Here is a 10,925-nt window from a genome sequence, read left to right on the forward strand (position 1 = left end):
TTGGTTGACCACCCCTCCTTTACCTCTTTTGGAAATTTTATGTTCGGAATACCAAAGCCTCACTGCCACGAGCTAAACGACTGACGTGCCTCTCTCATGCACATGCTTGTTTCAAACTCAAAACATGGCGTATGCTGAAAGGAAGCCATTGCTGCTGGGCTTATTTTCTGCTATGCGTTTCCACACATTTAATGGCTCAACTCCTATTTTCGTCCGACAGTGAACGAAATCGATTTGTCCTCCACTAGAAGATCGATAAGACAAATCGGTGGATGGTTTGGGTATAGAAACATTTAAGATTGGCGTTCATGACATGTCATGTCACGCGTGAATGCTATCATGGCATGTCATTTTCCTGATATCATGATTGAATTTTGCATCCAAATTCACATTTGCACACACAATTTCACACCCAAATGGAGTAATAGGCATGAAAAAATGACCTCGTTAATAATAACTAAAAAGACATCAAATAAGTATTTGATTGATATCCTGTATTTTAAAATAAAACATCATGCATGATTTGTGATTAGTGAATTAATCGATGAATGATTTAGGACTTGAACCAAAATAGGGTTATGGTACCAAAACAACAGGTGTGATGCTAATACATCCCATGCATATACATCCCATACATGTTTATGATCGTATCCAAATTTCATAGCTTACCTAAACCGAGGATTTGGGAAGAACCTATGGATCGAGGCATTACTAGTTGGCAACACCCCCCCGTCTCTTTAAGGTGCTACAAATTCCCAAAAGTACGAGGACCCAGAGTATAAATTTTTAAAAGCTTCTACACAGCATATGCTGTCTACATTTGGACGGAACATAACATATGGACCAAAACTGAATTTGGGTAATAGTGCGAGGACTAATTTGTAGTTTCCCTAAATATCACTAAACTCGTTAACAAAAAAAAAAAATCGATTATGTCATCACTTAACTAAATGAATGGATGCAAATAGGGAAAAGTACCAAAAATTTTAAACCTATTGCATTAGTACTAATTCAGTTATAAACATTTTAATTGAACTAATTTAGTCCTAAATATTTTCACGTTAATACTAATTCAATTCATCCGGCCAATTTGGGCTAGAAATCGATGACATGGACACCATCAATCCTATGTGGCATCACTAATGCTGACATGGACATTTTTAAATAATTTTTTTTACTAATTTTTTTAATTTTTTAATTTTTAATTTTTGCCTTTTTTTTCTTTTCTTCCTTTACTTTTTTTCCCCTTTCTTTGGACTATGCGGCCAGCCACAAAAGATGATCGACCTCATCGAATCTGGCAAGGGCAACCCCTCACGGCCTGGGCGAGAATGACCCCCACCAAGTCTAGCAAGGGCTCGACCCTCGCCAAATTTGGCAAGGGTTGCTCTTGCAACCTTTAGCAAGGGCCACCATTGCCCAGGCTGCGAGGGTTGCACTCTTGCTAGATCTAGCAAAGGCAACCCCTCACCCAAGCAACAAGGGGCGACCCCTTGCTCGATTCAGAAAGGGGTGCCCTTACCTAGGCCACGAGGGTCTCGCCCTTGCCAAATCTAGTGAGGGCAACCCTCGCCGGCCCCCACCTATGGTTGGTTGCCGGTAATGGCCGATACCAGCCACAATCCAAAGAGATGAAAAAAAAAAAAAAAAGGAATATTTAAAAAAAAATAAAAAATAGTAAAAGATCATTTTAAAATGTTCATGTCAGACCAAGTGATGCCACATAAGATCGCCGGTGTTCACATCACTTGTTTCCAGTCTAAATTGCCAGATGGATTGAATTTGTACCAATGTGAAAATGCATAAGATTAAATTGGTCTAATTGAAAATTTTATAATTGTATTGGTACCAATACAATAAATTTATGATTTTTTGGATACTTTTCCCAATACAAATGCATTTGCCTTGCAAGCAATCCCATAAACCTTCAAATACATAAGCTATGTACAGAATAATCTGTGGGGGGCATCGTAATACATCGCAAGCTTTGGGTCAATACTACTTGAAAAGCGGAGCAAAGTTAGTAAGTTATTAATTTCAGTGGTGACTTAGTAGTTAAGTAGTTAAGATTTAGTTTCAATGGAAGATTTAGAAGAAATTTATAAGTTACTACCATGGAGATGGTTGTAAACCAAATCGTAAATTGCTTACGCTGGTGGTAACTTACTATTATTCTAGGTGGACCTATAATTATAGGCTGTTAATTTAAGTGGTAGCTTACTATTTAGGCCTCGAAGGTCATTTTTAAAGGAAAAAATTATGAAAAATCCCTTCACAGTTGCCGGTACATCGATTAAAGTCGGATCATAAATTACTTACTCTAGCAATAAGGTATTATTAGAACTTTAAAAGCGGAGCAATGTTCCTAAGCTATTAATTTCAGTGGTAACCTGCTATCTAAGACATTAAGATTTCCCTTCGAGTGGTAAATCTATTAAACAAAAACATAATGATTAATGAGTACTACATTGAAGGTCGTGGGACATTAATTTCAGTGGTAACTTACTATTTAAGAAATTGCAATTAGTGTCGAATGGTAAATTATTAAAAAAAGAAAAAGTTAACGAATTAATATTACATCAAGGTCGCTAGATGCACTATTCCTTCCACTTCCTCCCTAAGGATCCACCAAACCTCGCCTGTGTTGCTGGATGCAGGGTGCAAGGCTTGACATGTCCTCGGTGAAAACAGAGGAAACGCGAGGGAGAGGAGAAGAAAGAGCTCTAAAAAATGCTCGGCATCGCAACGCAGATATGACGATGCGAGCGAGATAGTGTGCTTGAGTGGAGTTCCAAGATTGGGAGAAGAAGAGGAGTTCCTTTCAGATGAAAGCATAGTCGGGTTGAAGATCAGGTGAGATTAAGAGAAGGGTGCAAAGGCAATGGATGGTCTATCGACGCACCTCAGTGTTCAGATGACCTGGATATCAATCATTCAAATGAGATCTGCATGGTCTTTAAGGGCTCAAGATCGAACCGGAGAGCTTCACAGCAACATCATGGTGAATCTCCATTTGGTCACTGGGACACCAGACACGCATCTGTTGACTGGCGGAAGGCACTTCTCAAGGTTTGCAATCAGGACCAGAGCCAGCGGAAGCTCGGAAAAAAGACGTGCTGAACTTTCCCAATCACCAAACGACCCTCCGTTCCTTTAACTTTTAAAAGTCTTGATAGTGCTTGTGAATACTCAACCACGAAGTATGAACAACGGTACGCTAATTGGAAACCTAGGAACAATATTTTTATCCCTAACCGTTGTTCTAAATTGCAGTTCAGTTTCCCAAATTTAAATTTACTTCGAACAATTAAAACATATGAAGTGATTTGCCCTTGAATCATTGCAATTGTGACATCATTTACATACACTCTGTCTCAAGCCTCTTGAAGTAATTTGTGGCTTCAAACACAATAACATCCGTAATTCGCATTAAAAGCTGCTTCTTGCCCAGATTTGTGTAGAGCAGTTTGCGACAATTTAGCAATTTGTGACAGGCAGTGAATTGCCATAAACCTCTGACATAATAGCCATATCTCCGGATTTGCCTTGTCATAACAGAATCCACCAGGAGAACATAATGAGTCTGTCTTTTAGCCCTGATCAGTTTTAAGCAGTTATTCTAGAACACAGACACAAATGTTCTATTAAAATAAACAAAATGATTGAGGCATGGACATTCTCTTTAAGGATGTTGAATTTTGGGTTTCATTCATGTGACCTCTAAGCATTCAGAATATTCACAAGGATGACAAAGGAAAAACCTGAGGAACTTCAATCTACTTAAGTCAGCCAACTATCTTGCACTGAAAACAGGTTCTGCTTCAGGGCTAGATTGCACTCTCCTGGTGAATTTTAGGAGTAAACCTTCCAAAGAAAGACCTGGAACGCTCAGATCCCTGTAAAAGACATTAAAATATGAATTTCATTTAAAATATTTTGAAAGCAAAGCTGGTACATAAATATATCAATTAACCATAAATAATCTCCCAAACCTGATGTAGGGTTCTAGGTCCCTCCCATCCCATTTTGGACGTTCTTTGAAAAGAATGGAGAACCGCTCAGATGGATCAGATGGCAATGACGAAACCCTAAATGGTCGTACCCATGTTTCAACCCCAAGCTTTTCCTTCAAAACTTCGCCGTCTAACATGTGAATATTGGCAACCATCTCCTCAGGCACCCTCTTCTTCCACTCGTCAATAAAATTATCGATTCTCATTTTTCCTTCTCTGAGGACATCTCTGGCATAATGCACACAAACCCGTCTCTCATTTAGTCTCCAGACAGATCTACCTTCACCCTTATCGACCTTATCACCAAACACTGATAAACAATGATGTGCTATCATGCGAGGGAAACCATCTGCTTCCAGAACATGGAGAACTTCATCTTCATCAAGTGCACTCAGCATCCAGTCATTCAAGACTGAGTTGTGCAAAAGCATTTTAAGGATCATGCCAATGCAAGATTCATCTACTAATCTCCAATATCCACCAATCTCTACTGCTGAAAGAGCCTTTAATCCAGATTTTAGCTCCTCTTCACTTGCCTGCATTTCATTTACAAGATCATGCCACCTATACAATCCAATTTTCTCTGTTTCTATCTCTTCCATCTCCATTGCTGAAACATCCTCAAGCTTATAAGGATTCTCTGAGAGAAGCAGCTTAAGCTTATCCAGTTTAGGAGCAATCTCAACAAGCTCCAAATGACCCGGTGCTGATTTGATAACAGATGCAACATCATGATCGCACTTCTTCTGGTTACCATCCTGGGAAGCTTCATCCTCTGGCACTTGGTTTGAAGAGGGTATGAGAAGTACGGAGTTAGAAGTACCCACAAACTTCACAGCATATGTCTTAGACTGAGTACAGAGAACTGCATTTTCATCAGGATGGCCCCTTAAAAAAACCCTTGAAAGGAGATCCAATAAATTAGCAAGGGAACACGTGCATAATAATTGGTTGATGCAGGCAAAAACTATTGCTTACCTCTGATGAATGACATCATCAAGAAGCTTCTCATCAAGCTCAAGAAGAATTAGGTCATCATGTGGGCCATAAAGAGGGTGATAAGCAACAGAGATTGAAGAATTTTCCTGAAGAGCTAAAACTGCTTCTGCTCCTCCTGAAACACTGGGCGTACAAGGTTCCATCCACCCCACTTTCTCTCTCTCTCTCTCTCTCTCTCTCTCTCTCTCTCTGTGTCTCGCCAACACTTGTCAGAGCCTGTTACCATGTCAAAAGAACAACCCAAACCGAAATGACCATAAAAAATCATTCCAAAATATTGATTAATTGCATCTTATTCTCGATACCCACAGAACCCATTTCAGACACATTCTTTTTCTAAAGTGAGCCAAAGGACCTTCTTCCTTCCCCTGACATGCATACCACTGTACTTCTCACTAAAAGTCAAACTAGATCTAACACGATTAGATGCCTTCATTCCAGGGTATCCATTCAATCACCTAATCCCAGATTTTAAGAAGATCGATTGGAAGTGACTTACTTAAGATGTTGCTAACAGTCATTCTCATTTAGCAAATCATAGATAGCGACTGCAGTGTGTATACAGCACCAGAAATAGAAAACGGGTACTACAACAAGCGTGCGAGTCACTCTTCAGTACAAGAAACAGACAGCAACTGCGGTGCACATAAAGCACTACAACAGGGGACGTGTATTACAACAAGCTCGCAAGACACTCTTCAGTACCCATCAACTGCTATATCCAGAGGGACTGTTCCATCTTCCTTCTTCGATCGAAAGAAGCAAGTTCGAACAACAGCAGAAGTCTTTGGGGGCACAAAAAGCAATTGAGCAGGCACAAGCAAGGAGTAGTAAGGGACACGCCTGTTTCCTTCATAAAAGCAGCAAATAGATGTGTCTTAAGGCCAAAGAAAGGTGCCACAGCAACCCGGCGATTTCCAATCAATCGCCGGTGGTGCCGGACGCTGCATTCTCCGGCAAACCCCGTGTTCTAAAGCTTCTAGATTCACCGATTCGTCTAAAGCGTCAGGTGCGCCCAACTGAGTTTCTTCAGCGTTCTGTAGCAGGCCTATCAACTTAACCTAGAAATTCGACATGGAGGAGATCTTGGGTCCTAGGGTTTGAATCGAAACAGCCCGACAATCTCTCTCGGCGGGAACCCTAGATCACAAGAGGCGGAGCTCATAACAACAGAAAAGGTCGGAGCTTACCTTGCTTTGCGCGACGGGTGTGCGGCGGCGGCGGCGGCGGCGAGAGCCAGAGACCGCGACGGCCAGGATGGGGAGAGAGAGAGAGAGAGAGAGAGAGAGAGGGAGGAAGGGAGGGAGGGAGAGTTCGGCTAATATCCCGCGCGTTTCCTTTTGGCGCCAAAATTTCCGCCGCCGCCAAATTGCAGTTCGCTCCCTGAAGTTTAGCTTTTCTTTCAATTAGCACCCTGAATAGTAAATTCGACTGGTTTCGAGTTTAAACATAAGTTCTTTTGCAATTGCTCTAGCTCTCTTTCTTTTTCTCGTCGAAGAGGAAATGACATGTTAGGCCATCAAGGACTGTTCGGTTACGCGGACGGCAAGTAGAGCAGAGCAAATTGTGGAAAAGTGGCAATGCATGGCGGGTTCGTGAATATCCAATGGAGAGGTACCAAAAATGCAAAAGTCCCCGGGTAAATTGAGTCCGATACTGGCAGAAAGCCTCCGTGGCTCGGTTAGGTTATGGGTGAGGGTGTTGATTGTAGATCTTGGGAGTAATTCGGAGTTACAACACGTGCTCTTGGATGCTGCTGCGATGTTTCAGTAGATCTCTTTAGACAACCCCGGTTCCTCAGCTGCAAGCCGAACGAAATTCCGGATCTCGGGAGGCATTAGGAGCTAACAAGATATGCTTCCCGATCACGTTGTTGGGTTCGGCTGGGATCCCTCTTCGGGGCTAATTCGTGAGCCGAACATAGAGTGAAACTCCCCCTCTGAGTAGATGTTTCGAGCTGTTCTGCCGTCCCTTTGAAATTGGGGAAACACGGGGATGGCCCTAATGGTATCCCGGACACTGCATCGGCTCGTCAGGTCCTTCTATCTGGCCTTAACACTATTGTGGAAGGACAACTGGTCGTTCCTCGGACCGCTTGCATCCTTGTTCTAGGGACCCCTCCTTGCTAGAGATAGCCCGCCGGGCAGCAGAAGAGGTATATAGAGGAATCCCACCCTCCTTTCAGGTGCCGTCTTCTGTACTTCAAGGCAAGGACTTTCGAGATGAGCGAGGGTCCAAAACGTCACCATGCTTACTAAGCTATGAAAGGCGACACTCTATTCTTTGGACTTCTTTAATCCCAGTCTTCTATCCCATTTAGTCCGCGAAACGTTGTTGTAGTTAACGAGATTAATTCATTGTTCATTCTCAATCGAGCCCCTCGAAGATTTCTTCTGATTTAGTCCAGTTCCTTGCGCACCCTGGTTGGTGACGATGCACCCTGCCCGCAATCTGTTAGAAGAGGCCTCAAGAAGGAACTTCATAAGGGTGGTGCGACTTGCCATGGAGAGTAATATCGTGTTCCAACTGGCGATCTTCTGACTATGATGAAGTCGAAGTTGAGTTTGCTTGATGAGGTACTCAGGTTGGGAAAAACCAGGATAATTTAGAGGGTGTCGTGTTTGTGGAAAGCCTAGAACAGAGGCGATCCCAGCTTCCAACTCTCATCCATGTTCCTAAGAGGACCCCCCTTAGAGTTCCGACCAGCTCTTCGGGATGCCACGACCCCTCCCGGCAAGCATCCTGGATCTTGAGGCTCGAGTGCACCAAGAAGAGTATGAAGATGTAGGGTGATACATCCAATCCGCCGTCATTGAAGAGAACCGCCCACCAGTGATGTGGCAGACATGCAACTCATAATTACATTCAATCCAAATCTAGGGGAAGATCAAGTGCGTCGGAATTGGACGAATAAATTTCCACTCGAGTCAATCATAGGCTTTAGCGAGATCTGCCTTGATGATCACCCGTCCCCCTTAACCTTTATCTCGCTCAAGTCGATGGACGAGCTCTTGGTTAATGGGTACATCCTCGGTCCTGCTCTCCCCTGGGCTCCGGCATGAACAGTCTTAGCCTGTTGAACTGGGATTTTTGCAAAAATCTCGTCATGATGTACAAGCTGACAGGGTGGAATTGATCGACCAGGAGGAGGCTGGGGCACTGTGGAGATCCTTAAAATGGTTTTGGACCAGCATGGATCAGCGTAGTCAGTCTTGTTCCTGTGTAGTCTCCGCAGGACGCAACTCACATTTGTGTTTCTCACTGCTCTTGTATCATTCAGTCTAATTTAAGGAACAATTTCTTTTTCTTGATTGTGACCTTGATACGGAGCTGGAGCTTCTAACTAAGATGAATGCGCTAACTATGGATATGATGCCGGAAAAAAATAGTATTTTCTATTTATATTCCCCGGAACAATTTCTCAATAAAAAACATAATTTGTACAATTCACAATTTTTTTTATAATGTAAAATTTCTTTTAATTTTTTTCTTGTTCTTTCTTACTGCCGCCACCAACCACCACCGATGCGGCCTCCCACTGCCTGCTGCCACCGATTGCCACAGGGGACTGCCGATAATCCATTGATGGTCCGCGCAAGCACAAGTAGGGCCTACAATTTACACGCGAAGCCCATCACTCGGATTTCTTGGGGCTGACGATTGTGTTTTGAGCTTAAACGCAAAGTGCTCGTGTTAAAAAGCATTTTCGCTTGAACTTTGTACTCTTCCGTACGCGTAACATGGGAACATCGTCTAAAAAGCTATAGATCTTTCTAGTGATCAGATTTAGTCTTAGATTTTTTAATTTGATCAATCTAATTATAAGTCTTTTGATGATCTTTCAATGTAATTCTCTTGACCAATTTCAGTCGAAAATCACCGACACAATCATAGGCCGTCCCTAAGTAACAATGTGACATGGTTGGCACTAATGCAAACAATTTACACAATTTTTTTAGAAAAATTTCTAAATTTTTATATAAATTTTTTATCATTTTCTTTCTTTTTATTTATTTTTTATTGTTCACTGTTTATCTCCCCGGAAGGGCTAACGGGGTCACCAAGGCCTCGGTGATGGCCACCCTCGCTTGTGCCATCGCTAAGGCCTCAACAACCCCTCTAACCCTTCCTAAAAGATGAACCATGAAAAATAAAAGAGAAAAGAAATCACAATACTTTATAAAAAAAATTCCTTTTAAAAATTACGAAATTTATTTATATCGGTGCCGACCGTGACACAAAGAAAAGCCAACATCAATTAGACCGCTAAGTCAATGATTTTGACAAAAATTAGTCAGAAAGACCACATTAAAAAATCGTTAAATGATTTAAATCGAATTGACCTTATATAATATGTTTTGAACTTTCTGAATAATTTTCCCCATTTCGAGAAATTAAGTTGGGAGTTGAGTCTTGAGCACGTGGAAATGGGGGACAGTCTAGTCGAAATGGAGTTCATGCGTAATGCATTCCAAGGCTGGTTTGATTGGCCCTTTATCCCATTTCCTCGGAAAAATTGTCCCTTCTTCAATATCTAAATCAATGACACGAGGTTTCTTAGGATTACTGTAATCCAGAGATTCAAAATCCTTGTATTTGAGGAAATTGAGTGATTTGAGTTAGGGGTGATCGATTCCCGGTTCAGTCCGATTCCAAAGTGGAACCGAGAACCGGATCGGGAGAATCGGCTCCCAATTTTGGGAACTGTGGACTGGATCGTTTGGTCCTAGGACCGGGAACCGGACCGGACCATCGGTTTCGGTCCAACAAAATCGGTAGTTTCTTTTTTCATTAAAGAACAACCATTCACTAAAGAACGATCATGCTTCGGACCAATCAATCCAATTCGGTTTCCGGGCAATCTAATAAAACTACTCACACATGTTTCTACGTGCAAAATATTCAAACTTCACTTGCGTGAATATCAATAACAGTTTATGTGTTTTACGCTTAATTTTAAGCATAAAAGCCATGAACAATGTGATTAAAGGTTGTGCTTGGCTTAGATTTTATAGACAATCTCTCTTCCATGCTTTGAATGTTTAGTCGATATGGGACTCTTTGAGGCTTGAAGTGCCTTGTCGTTTGCAAGTGAGGGGAGCAAGAGAGAGAGTGTGAGCATGAGAAATTCCTAGAGCCTTGTCCAAAATAAAGAGTAACAACAAGAGCTTTGGTTGTCTCTTGGCCACTTAAAAGGTTGTTACCTCAATTGCAATTCCGATTGCAATAAGTTTCATATATAATATTCATATATTATATGTGTTTATATATTATATTATATAAATTATATATAAAAAAAAAAGTTGGTCCGGTCTGGTTGGTTCGGTCGGTCTGGTTCCCATCTTGGAATCGGGAATTGGACCAACTGGCCGCTGGTTCCAAGATTAGGGCGGGAACCGGACTGCGGTGGAAACTGCTCAAAACCGGCTGGTCCGATCCGGTCCGCTCTAGGCTCGGTTCAAGTGGTTTCCATTGCACACCCCTAATTTGAGTCATCTCAAACCTTGTCCCTTCGGTTTATCTCTGCACACGCATCTCACAATTTTTAGCTTATATACATGGGGGTTAATTACATTGGAAATTCTAAAATTTATTACAAAAGTGCAATTGATCCTAAAATTTTCAAAAAATATAATTAAATCATCAAACTAATCATCATGATAGTGCAACCAAATTCCAGAACTTTCAAAAAGTGCAATTATATCCCAAAACATATAAAATTAGTCTAAGAAAGTCATTTTTTTTTATTGTACATTTTGAAAGTTTTAAGACTCGATTTTACATTTGTAATAAATTTTAAGATTGTACTTTCATAACAAACTTGAGAATTTGATTGCATTTTCTGAAGTTTTAAAACTCAATTATACTTACGAGACAAGTTATATGATTTTCAATGTATTAACTTGTTCGCTT

At 41.4% G+C, this 10,925-nt stretch overlaps 1 protein-coding gene across 3 annotated transcripts; it reads right to left on the bottom strand.

The window, feature by feature from the left end:
• Positions 1–2,533: 2,533 nt before the first annotated feature.
• LOC104441319 (sister chromatid cohesion protein DCC1) lies at positions 2,534–5,731 on the bottom strand. Of its 3 annotated transcripts, XM_039311193.1 has the most exons (4): positions 4,992–5,731; positions 3,993–4,913; positions 3,762–3,896; positions 2,534–3,151 (listed from the first exon to the last, which is right to left on the bottom strand). In XM_039311193.1, exons 1-3 carry the CDS (start codon positions 5,153–5,155, stop codon positions 3,794–3,796), a joined length of 1,188 nt encoding a protein of 395 aa, XP_039167127.1. In that variant the 5' UTR covers positions 5,156–5,731; the 3' UTR covers positions 2,534–3,151; positions 3,762–3,793. The 3 variants fall into 3 exon arrangements, with proteins under 3 accessions (XP_039167127.1, XP_039167126.1, XP_010052730.2); XM_039311192.1 differs by lacking the exon at positions 2,534–3,151 and having other exon boundaries at positions 3,615–3,896; positions 4,992–5,730; XM_010054428.3 differs by lacking the exon at positions 2,534–3,151 and having other exon boundaries at positions 3,615–3,896; positions 3,993–4,878; positions 4,992–5,061.
• Positions 5,732–10,925: the final 5,194 nt, after the last annotated feature.

The sequence above is a fragment of the Eucalyptus grandis genome, chromosome 4 (genome assembly GCF_016545825.1).
Source record: "Eucalyptus grandis isolate ANBG69807.140 chromosome 4, ASM1654582v1, whole genome shotgun sequence".
NCBI classification, from domain to species: domain Eukaryota; kingdom Viridiplantae; phylum Streptophyta; class Magnoliopsida; order Myrtales; family Myrtaceae; genus Eucalyptus; species Eucalyptus grandis.

Excerpts from the sequence above, each read along its gene's own strand:
- LOC104441319 (XM_039311193.1), bottom strand. The coding sequence starts at position 5,155 with ATGGAACCTTGTACGCCCAGTGTTTCAGGAGGAGCAGAAGCAGTTTTA. Across the intron at positions 4,914-4,991 it reads GATGATGTCATTCATCAGAG|GGTTTTTTTAAGGGGCCATC; the intron begins GTAAGCAATAGT and ends TCTCCTTTCAAG. Across the intron at positions 3,897-3,992 it reads GACCTAGAACCCTACATCAG|GGATCTGAGCGTTCCAGGTC; the intron begins GTTTGGGAGATT and ends TGTCTTTTACAG.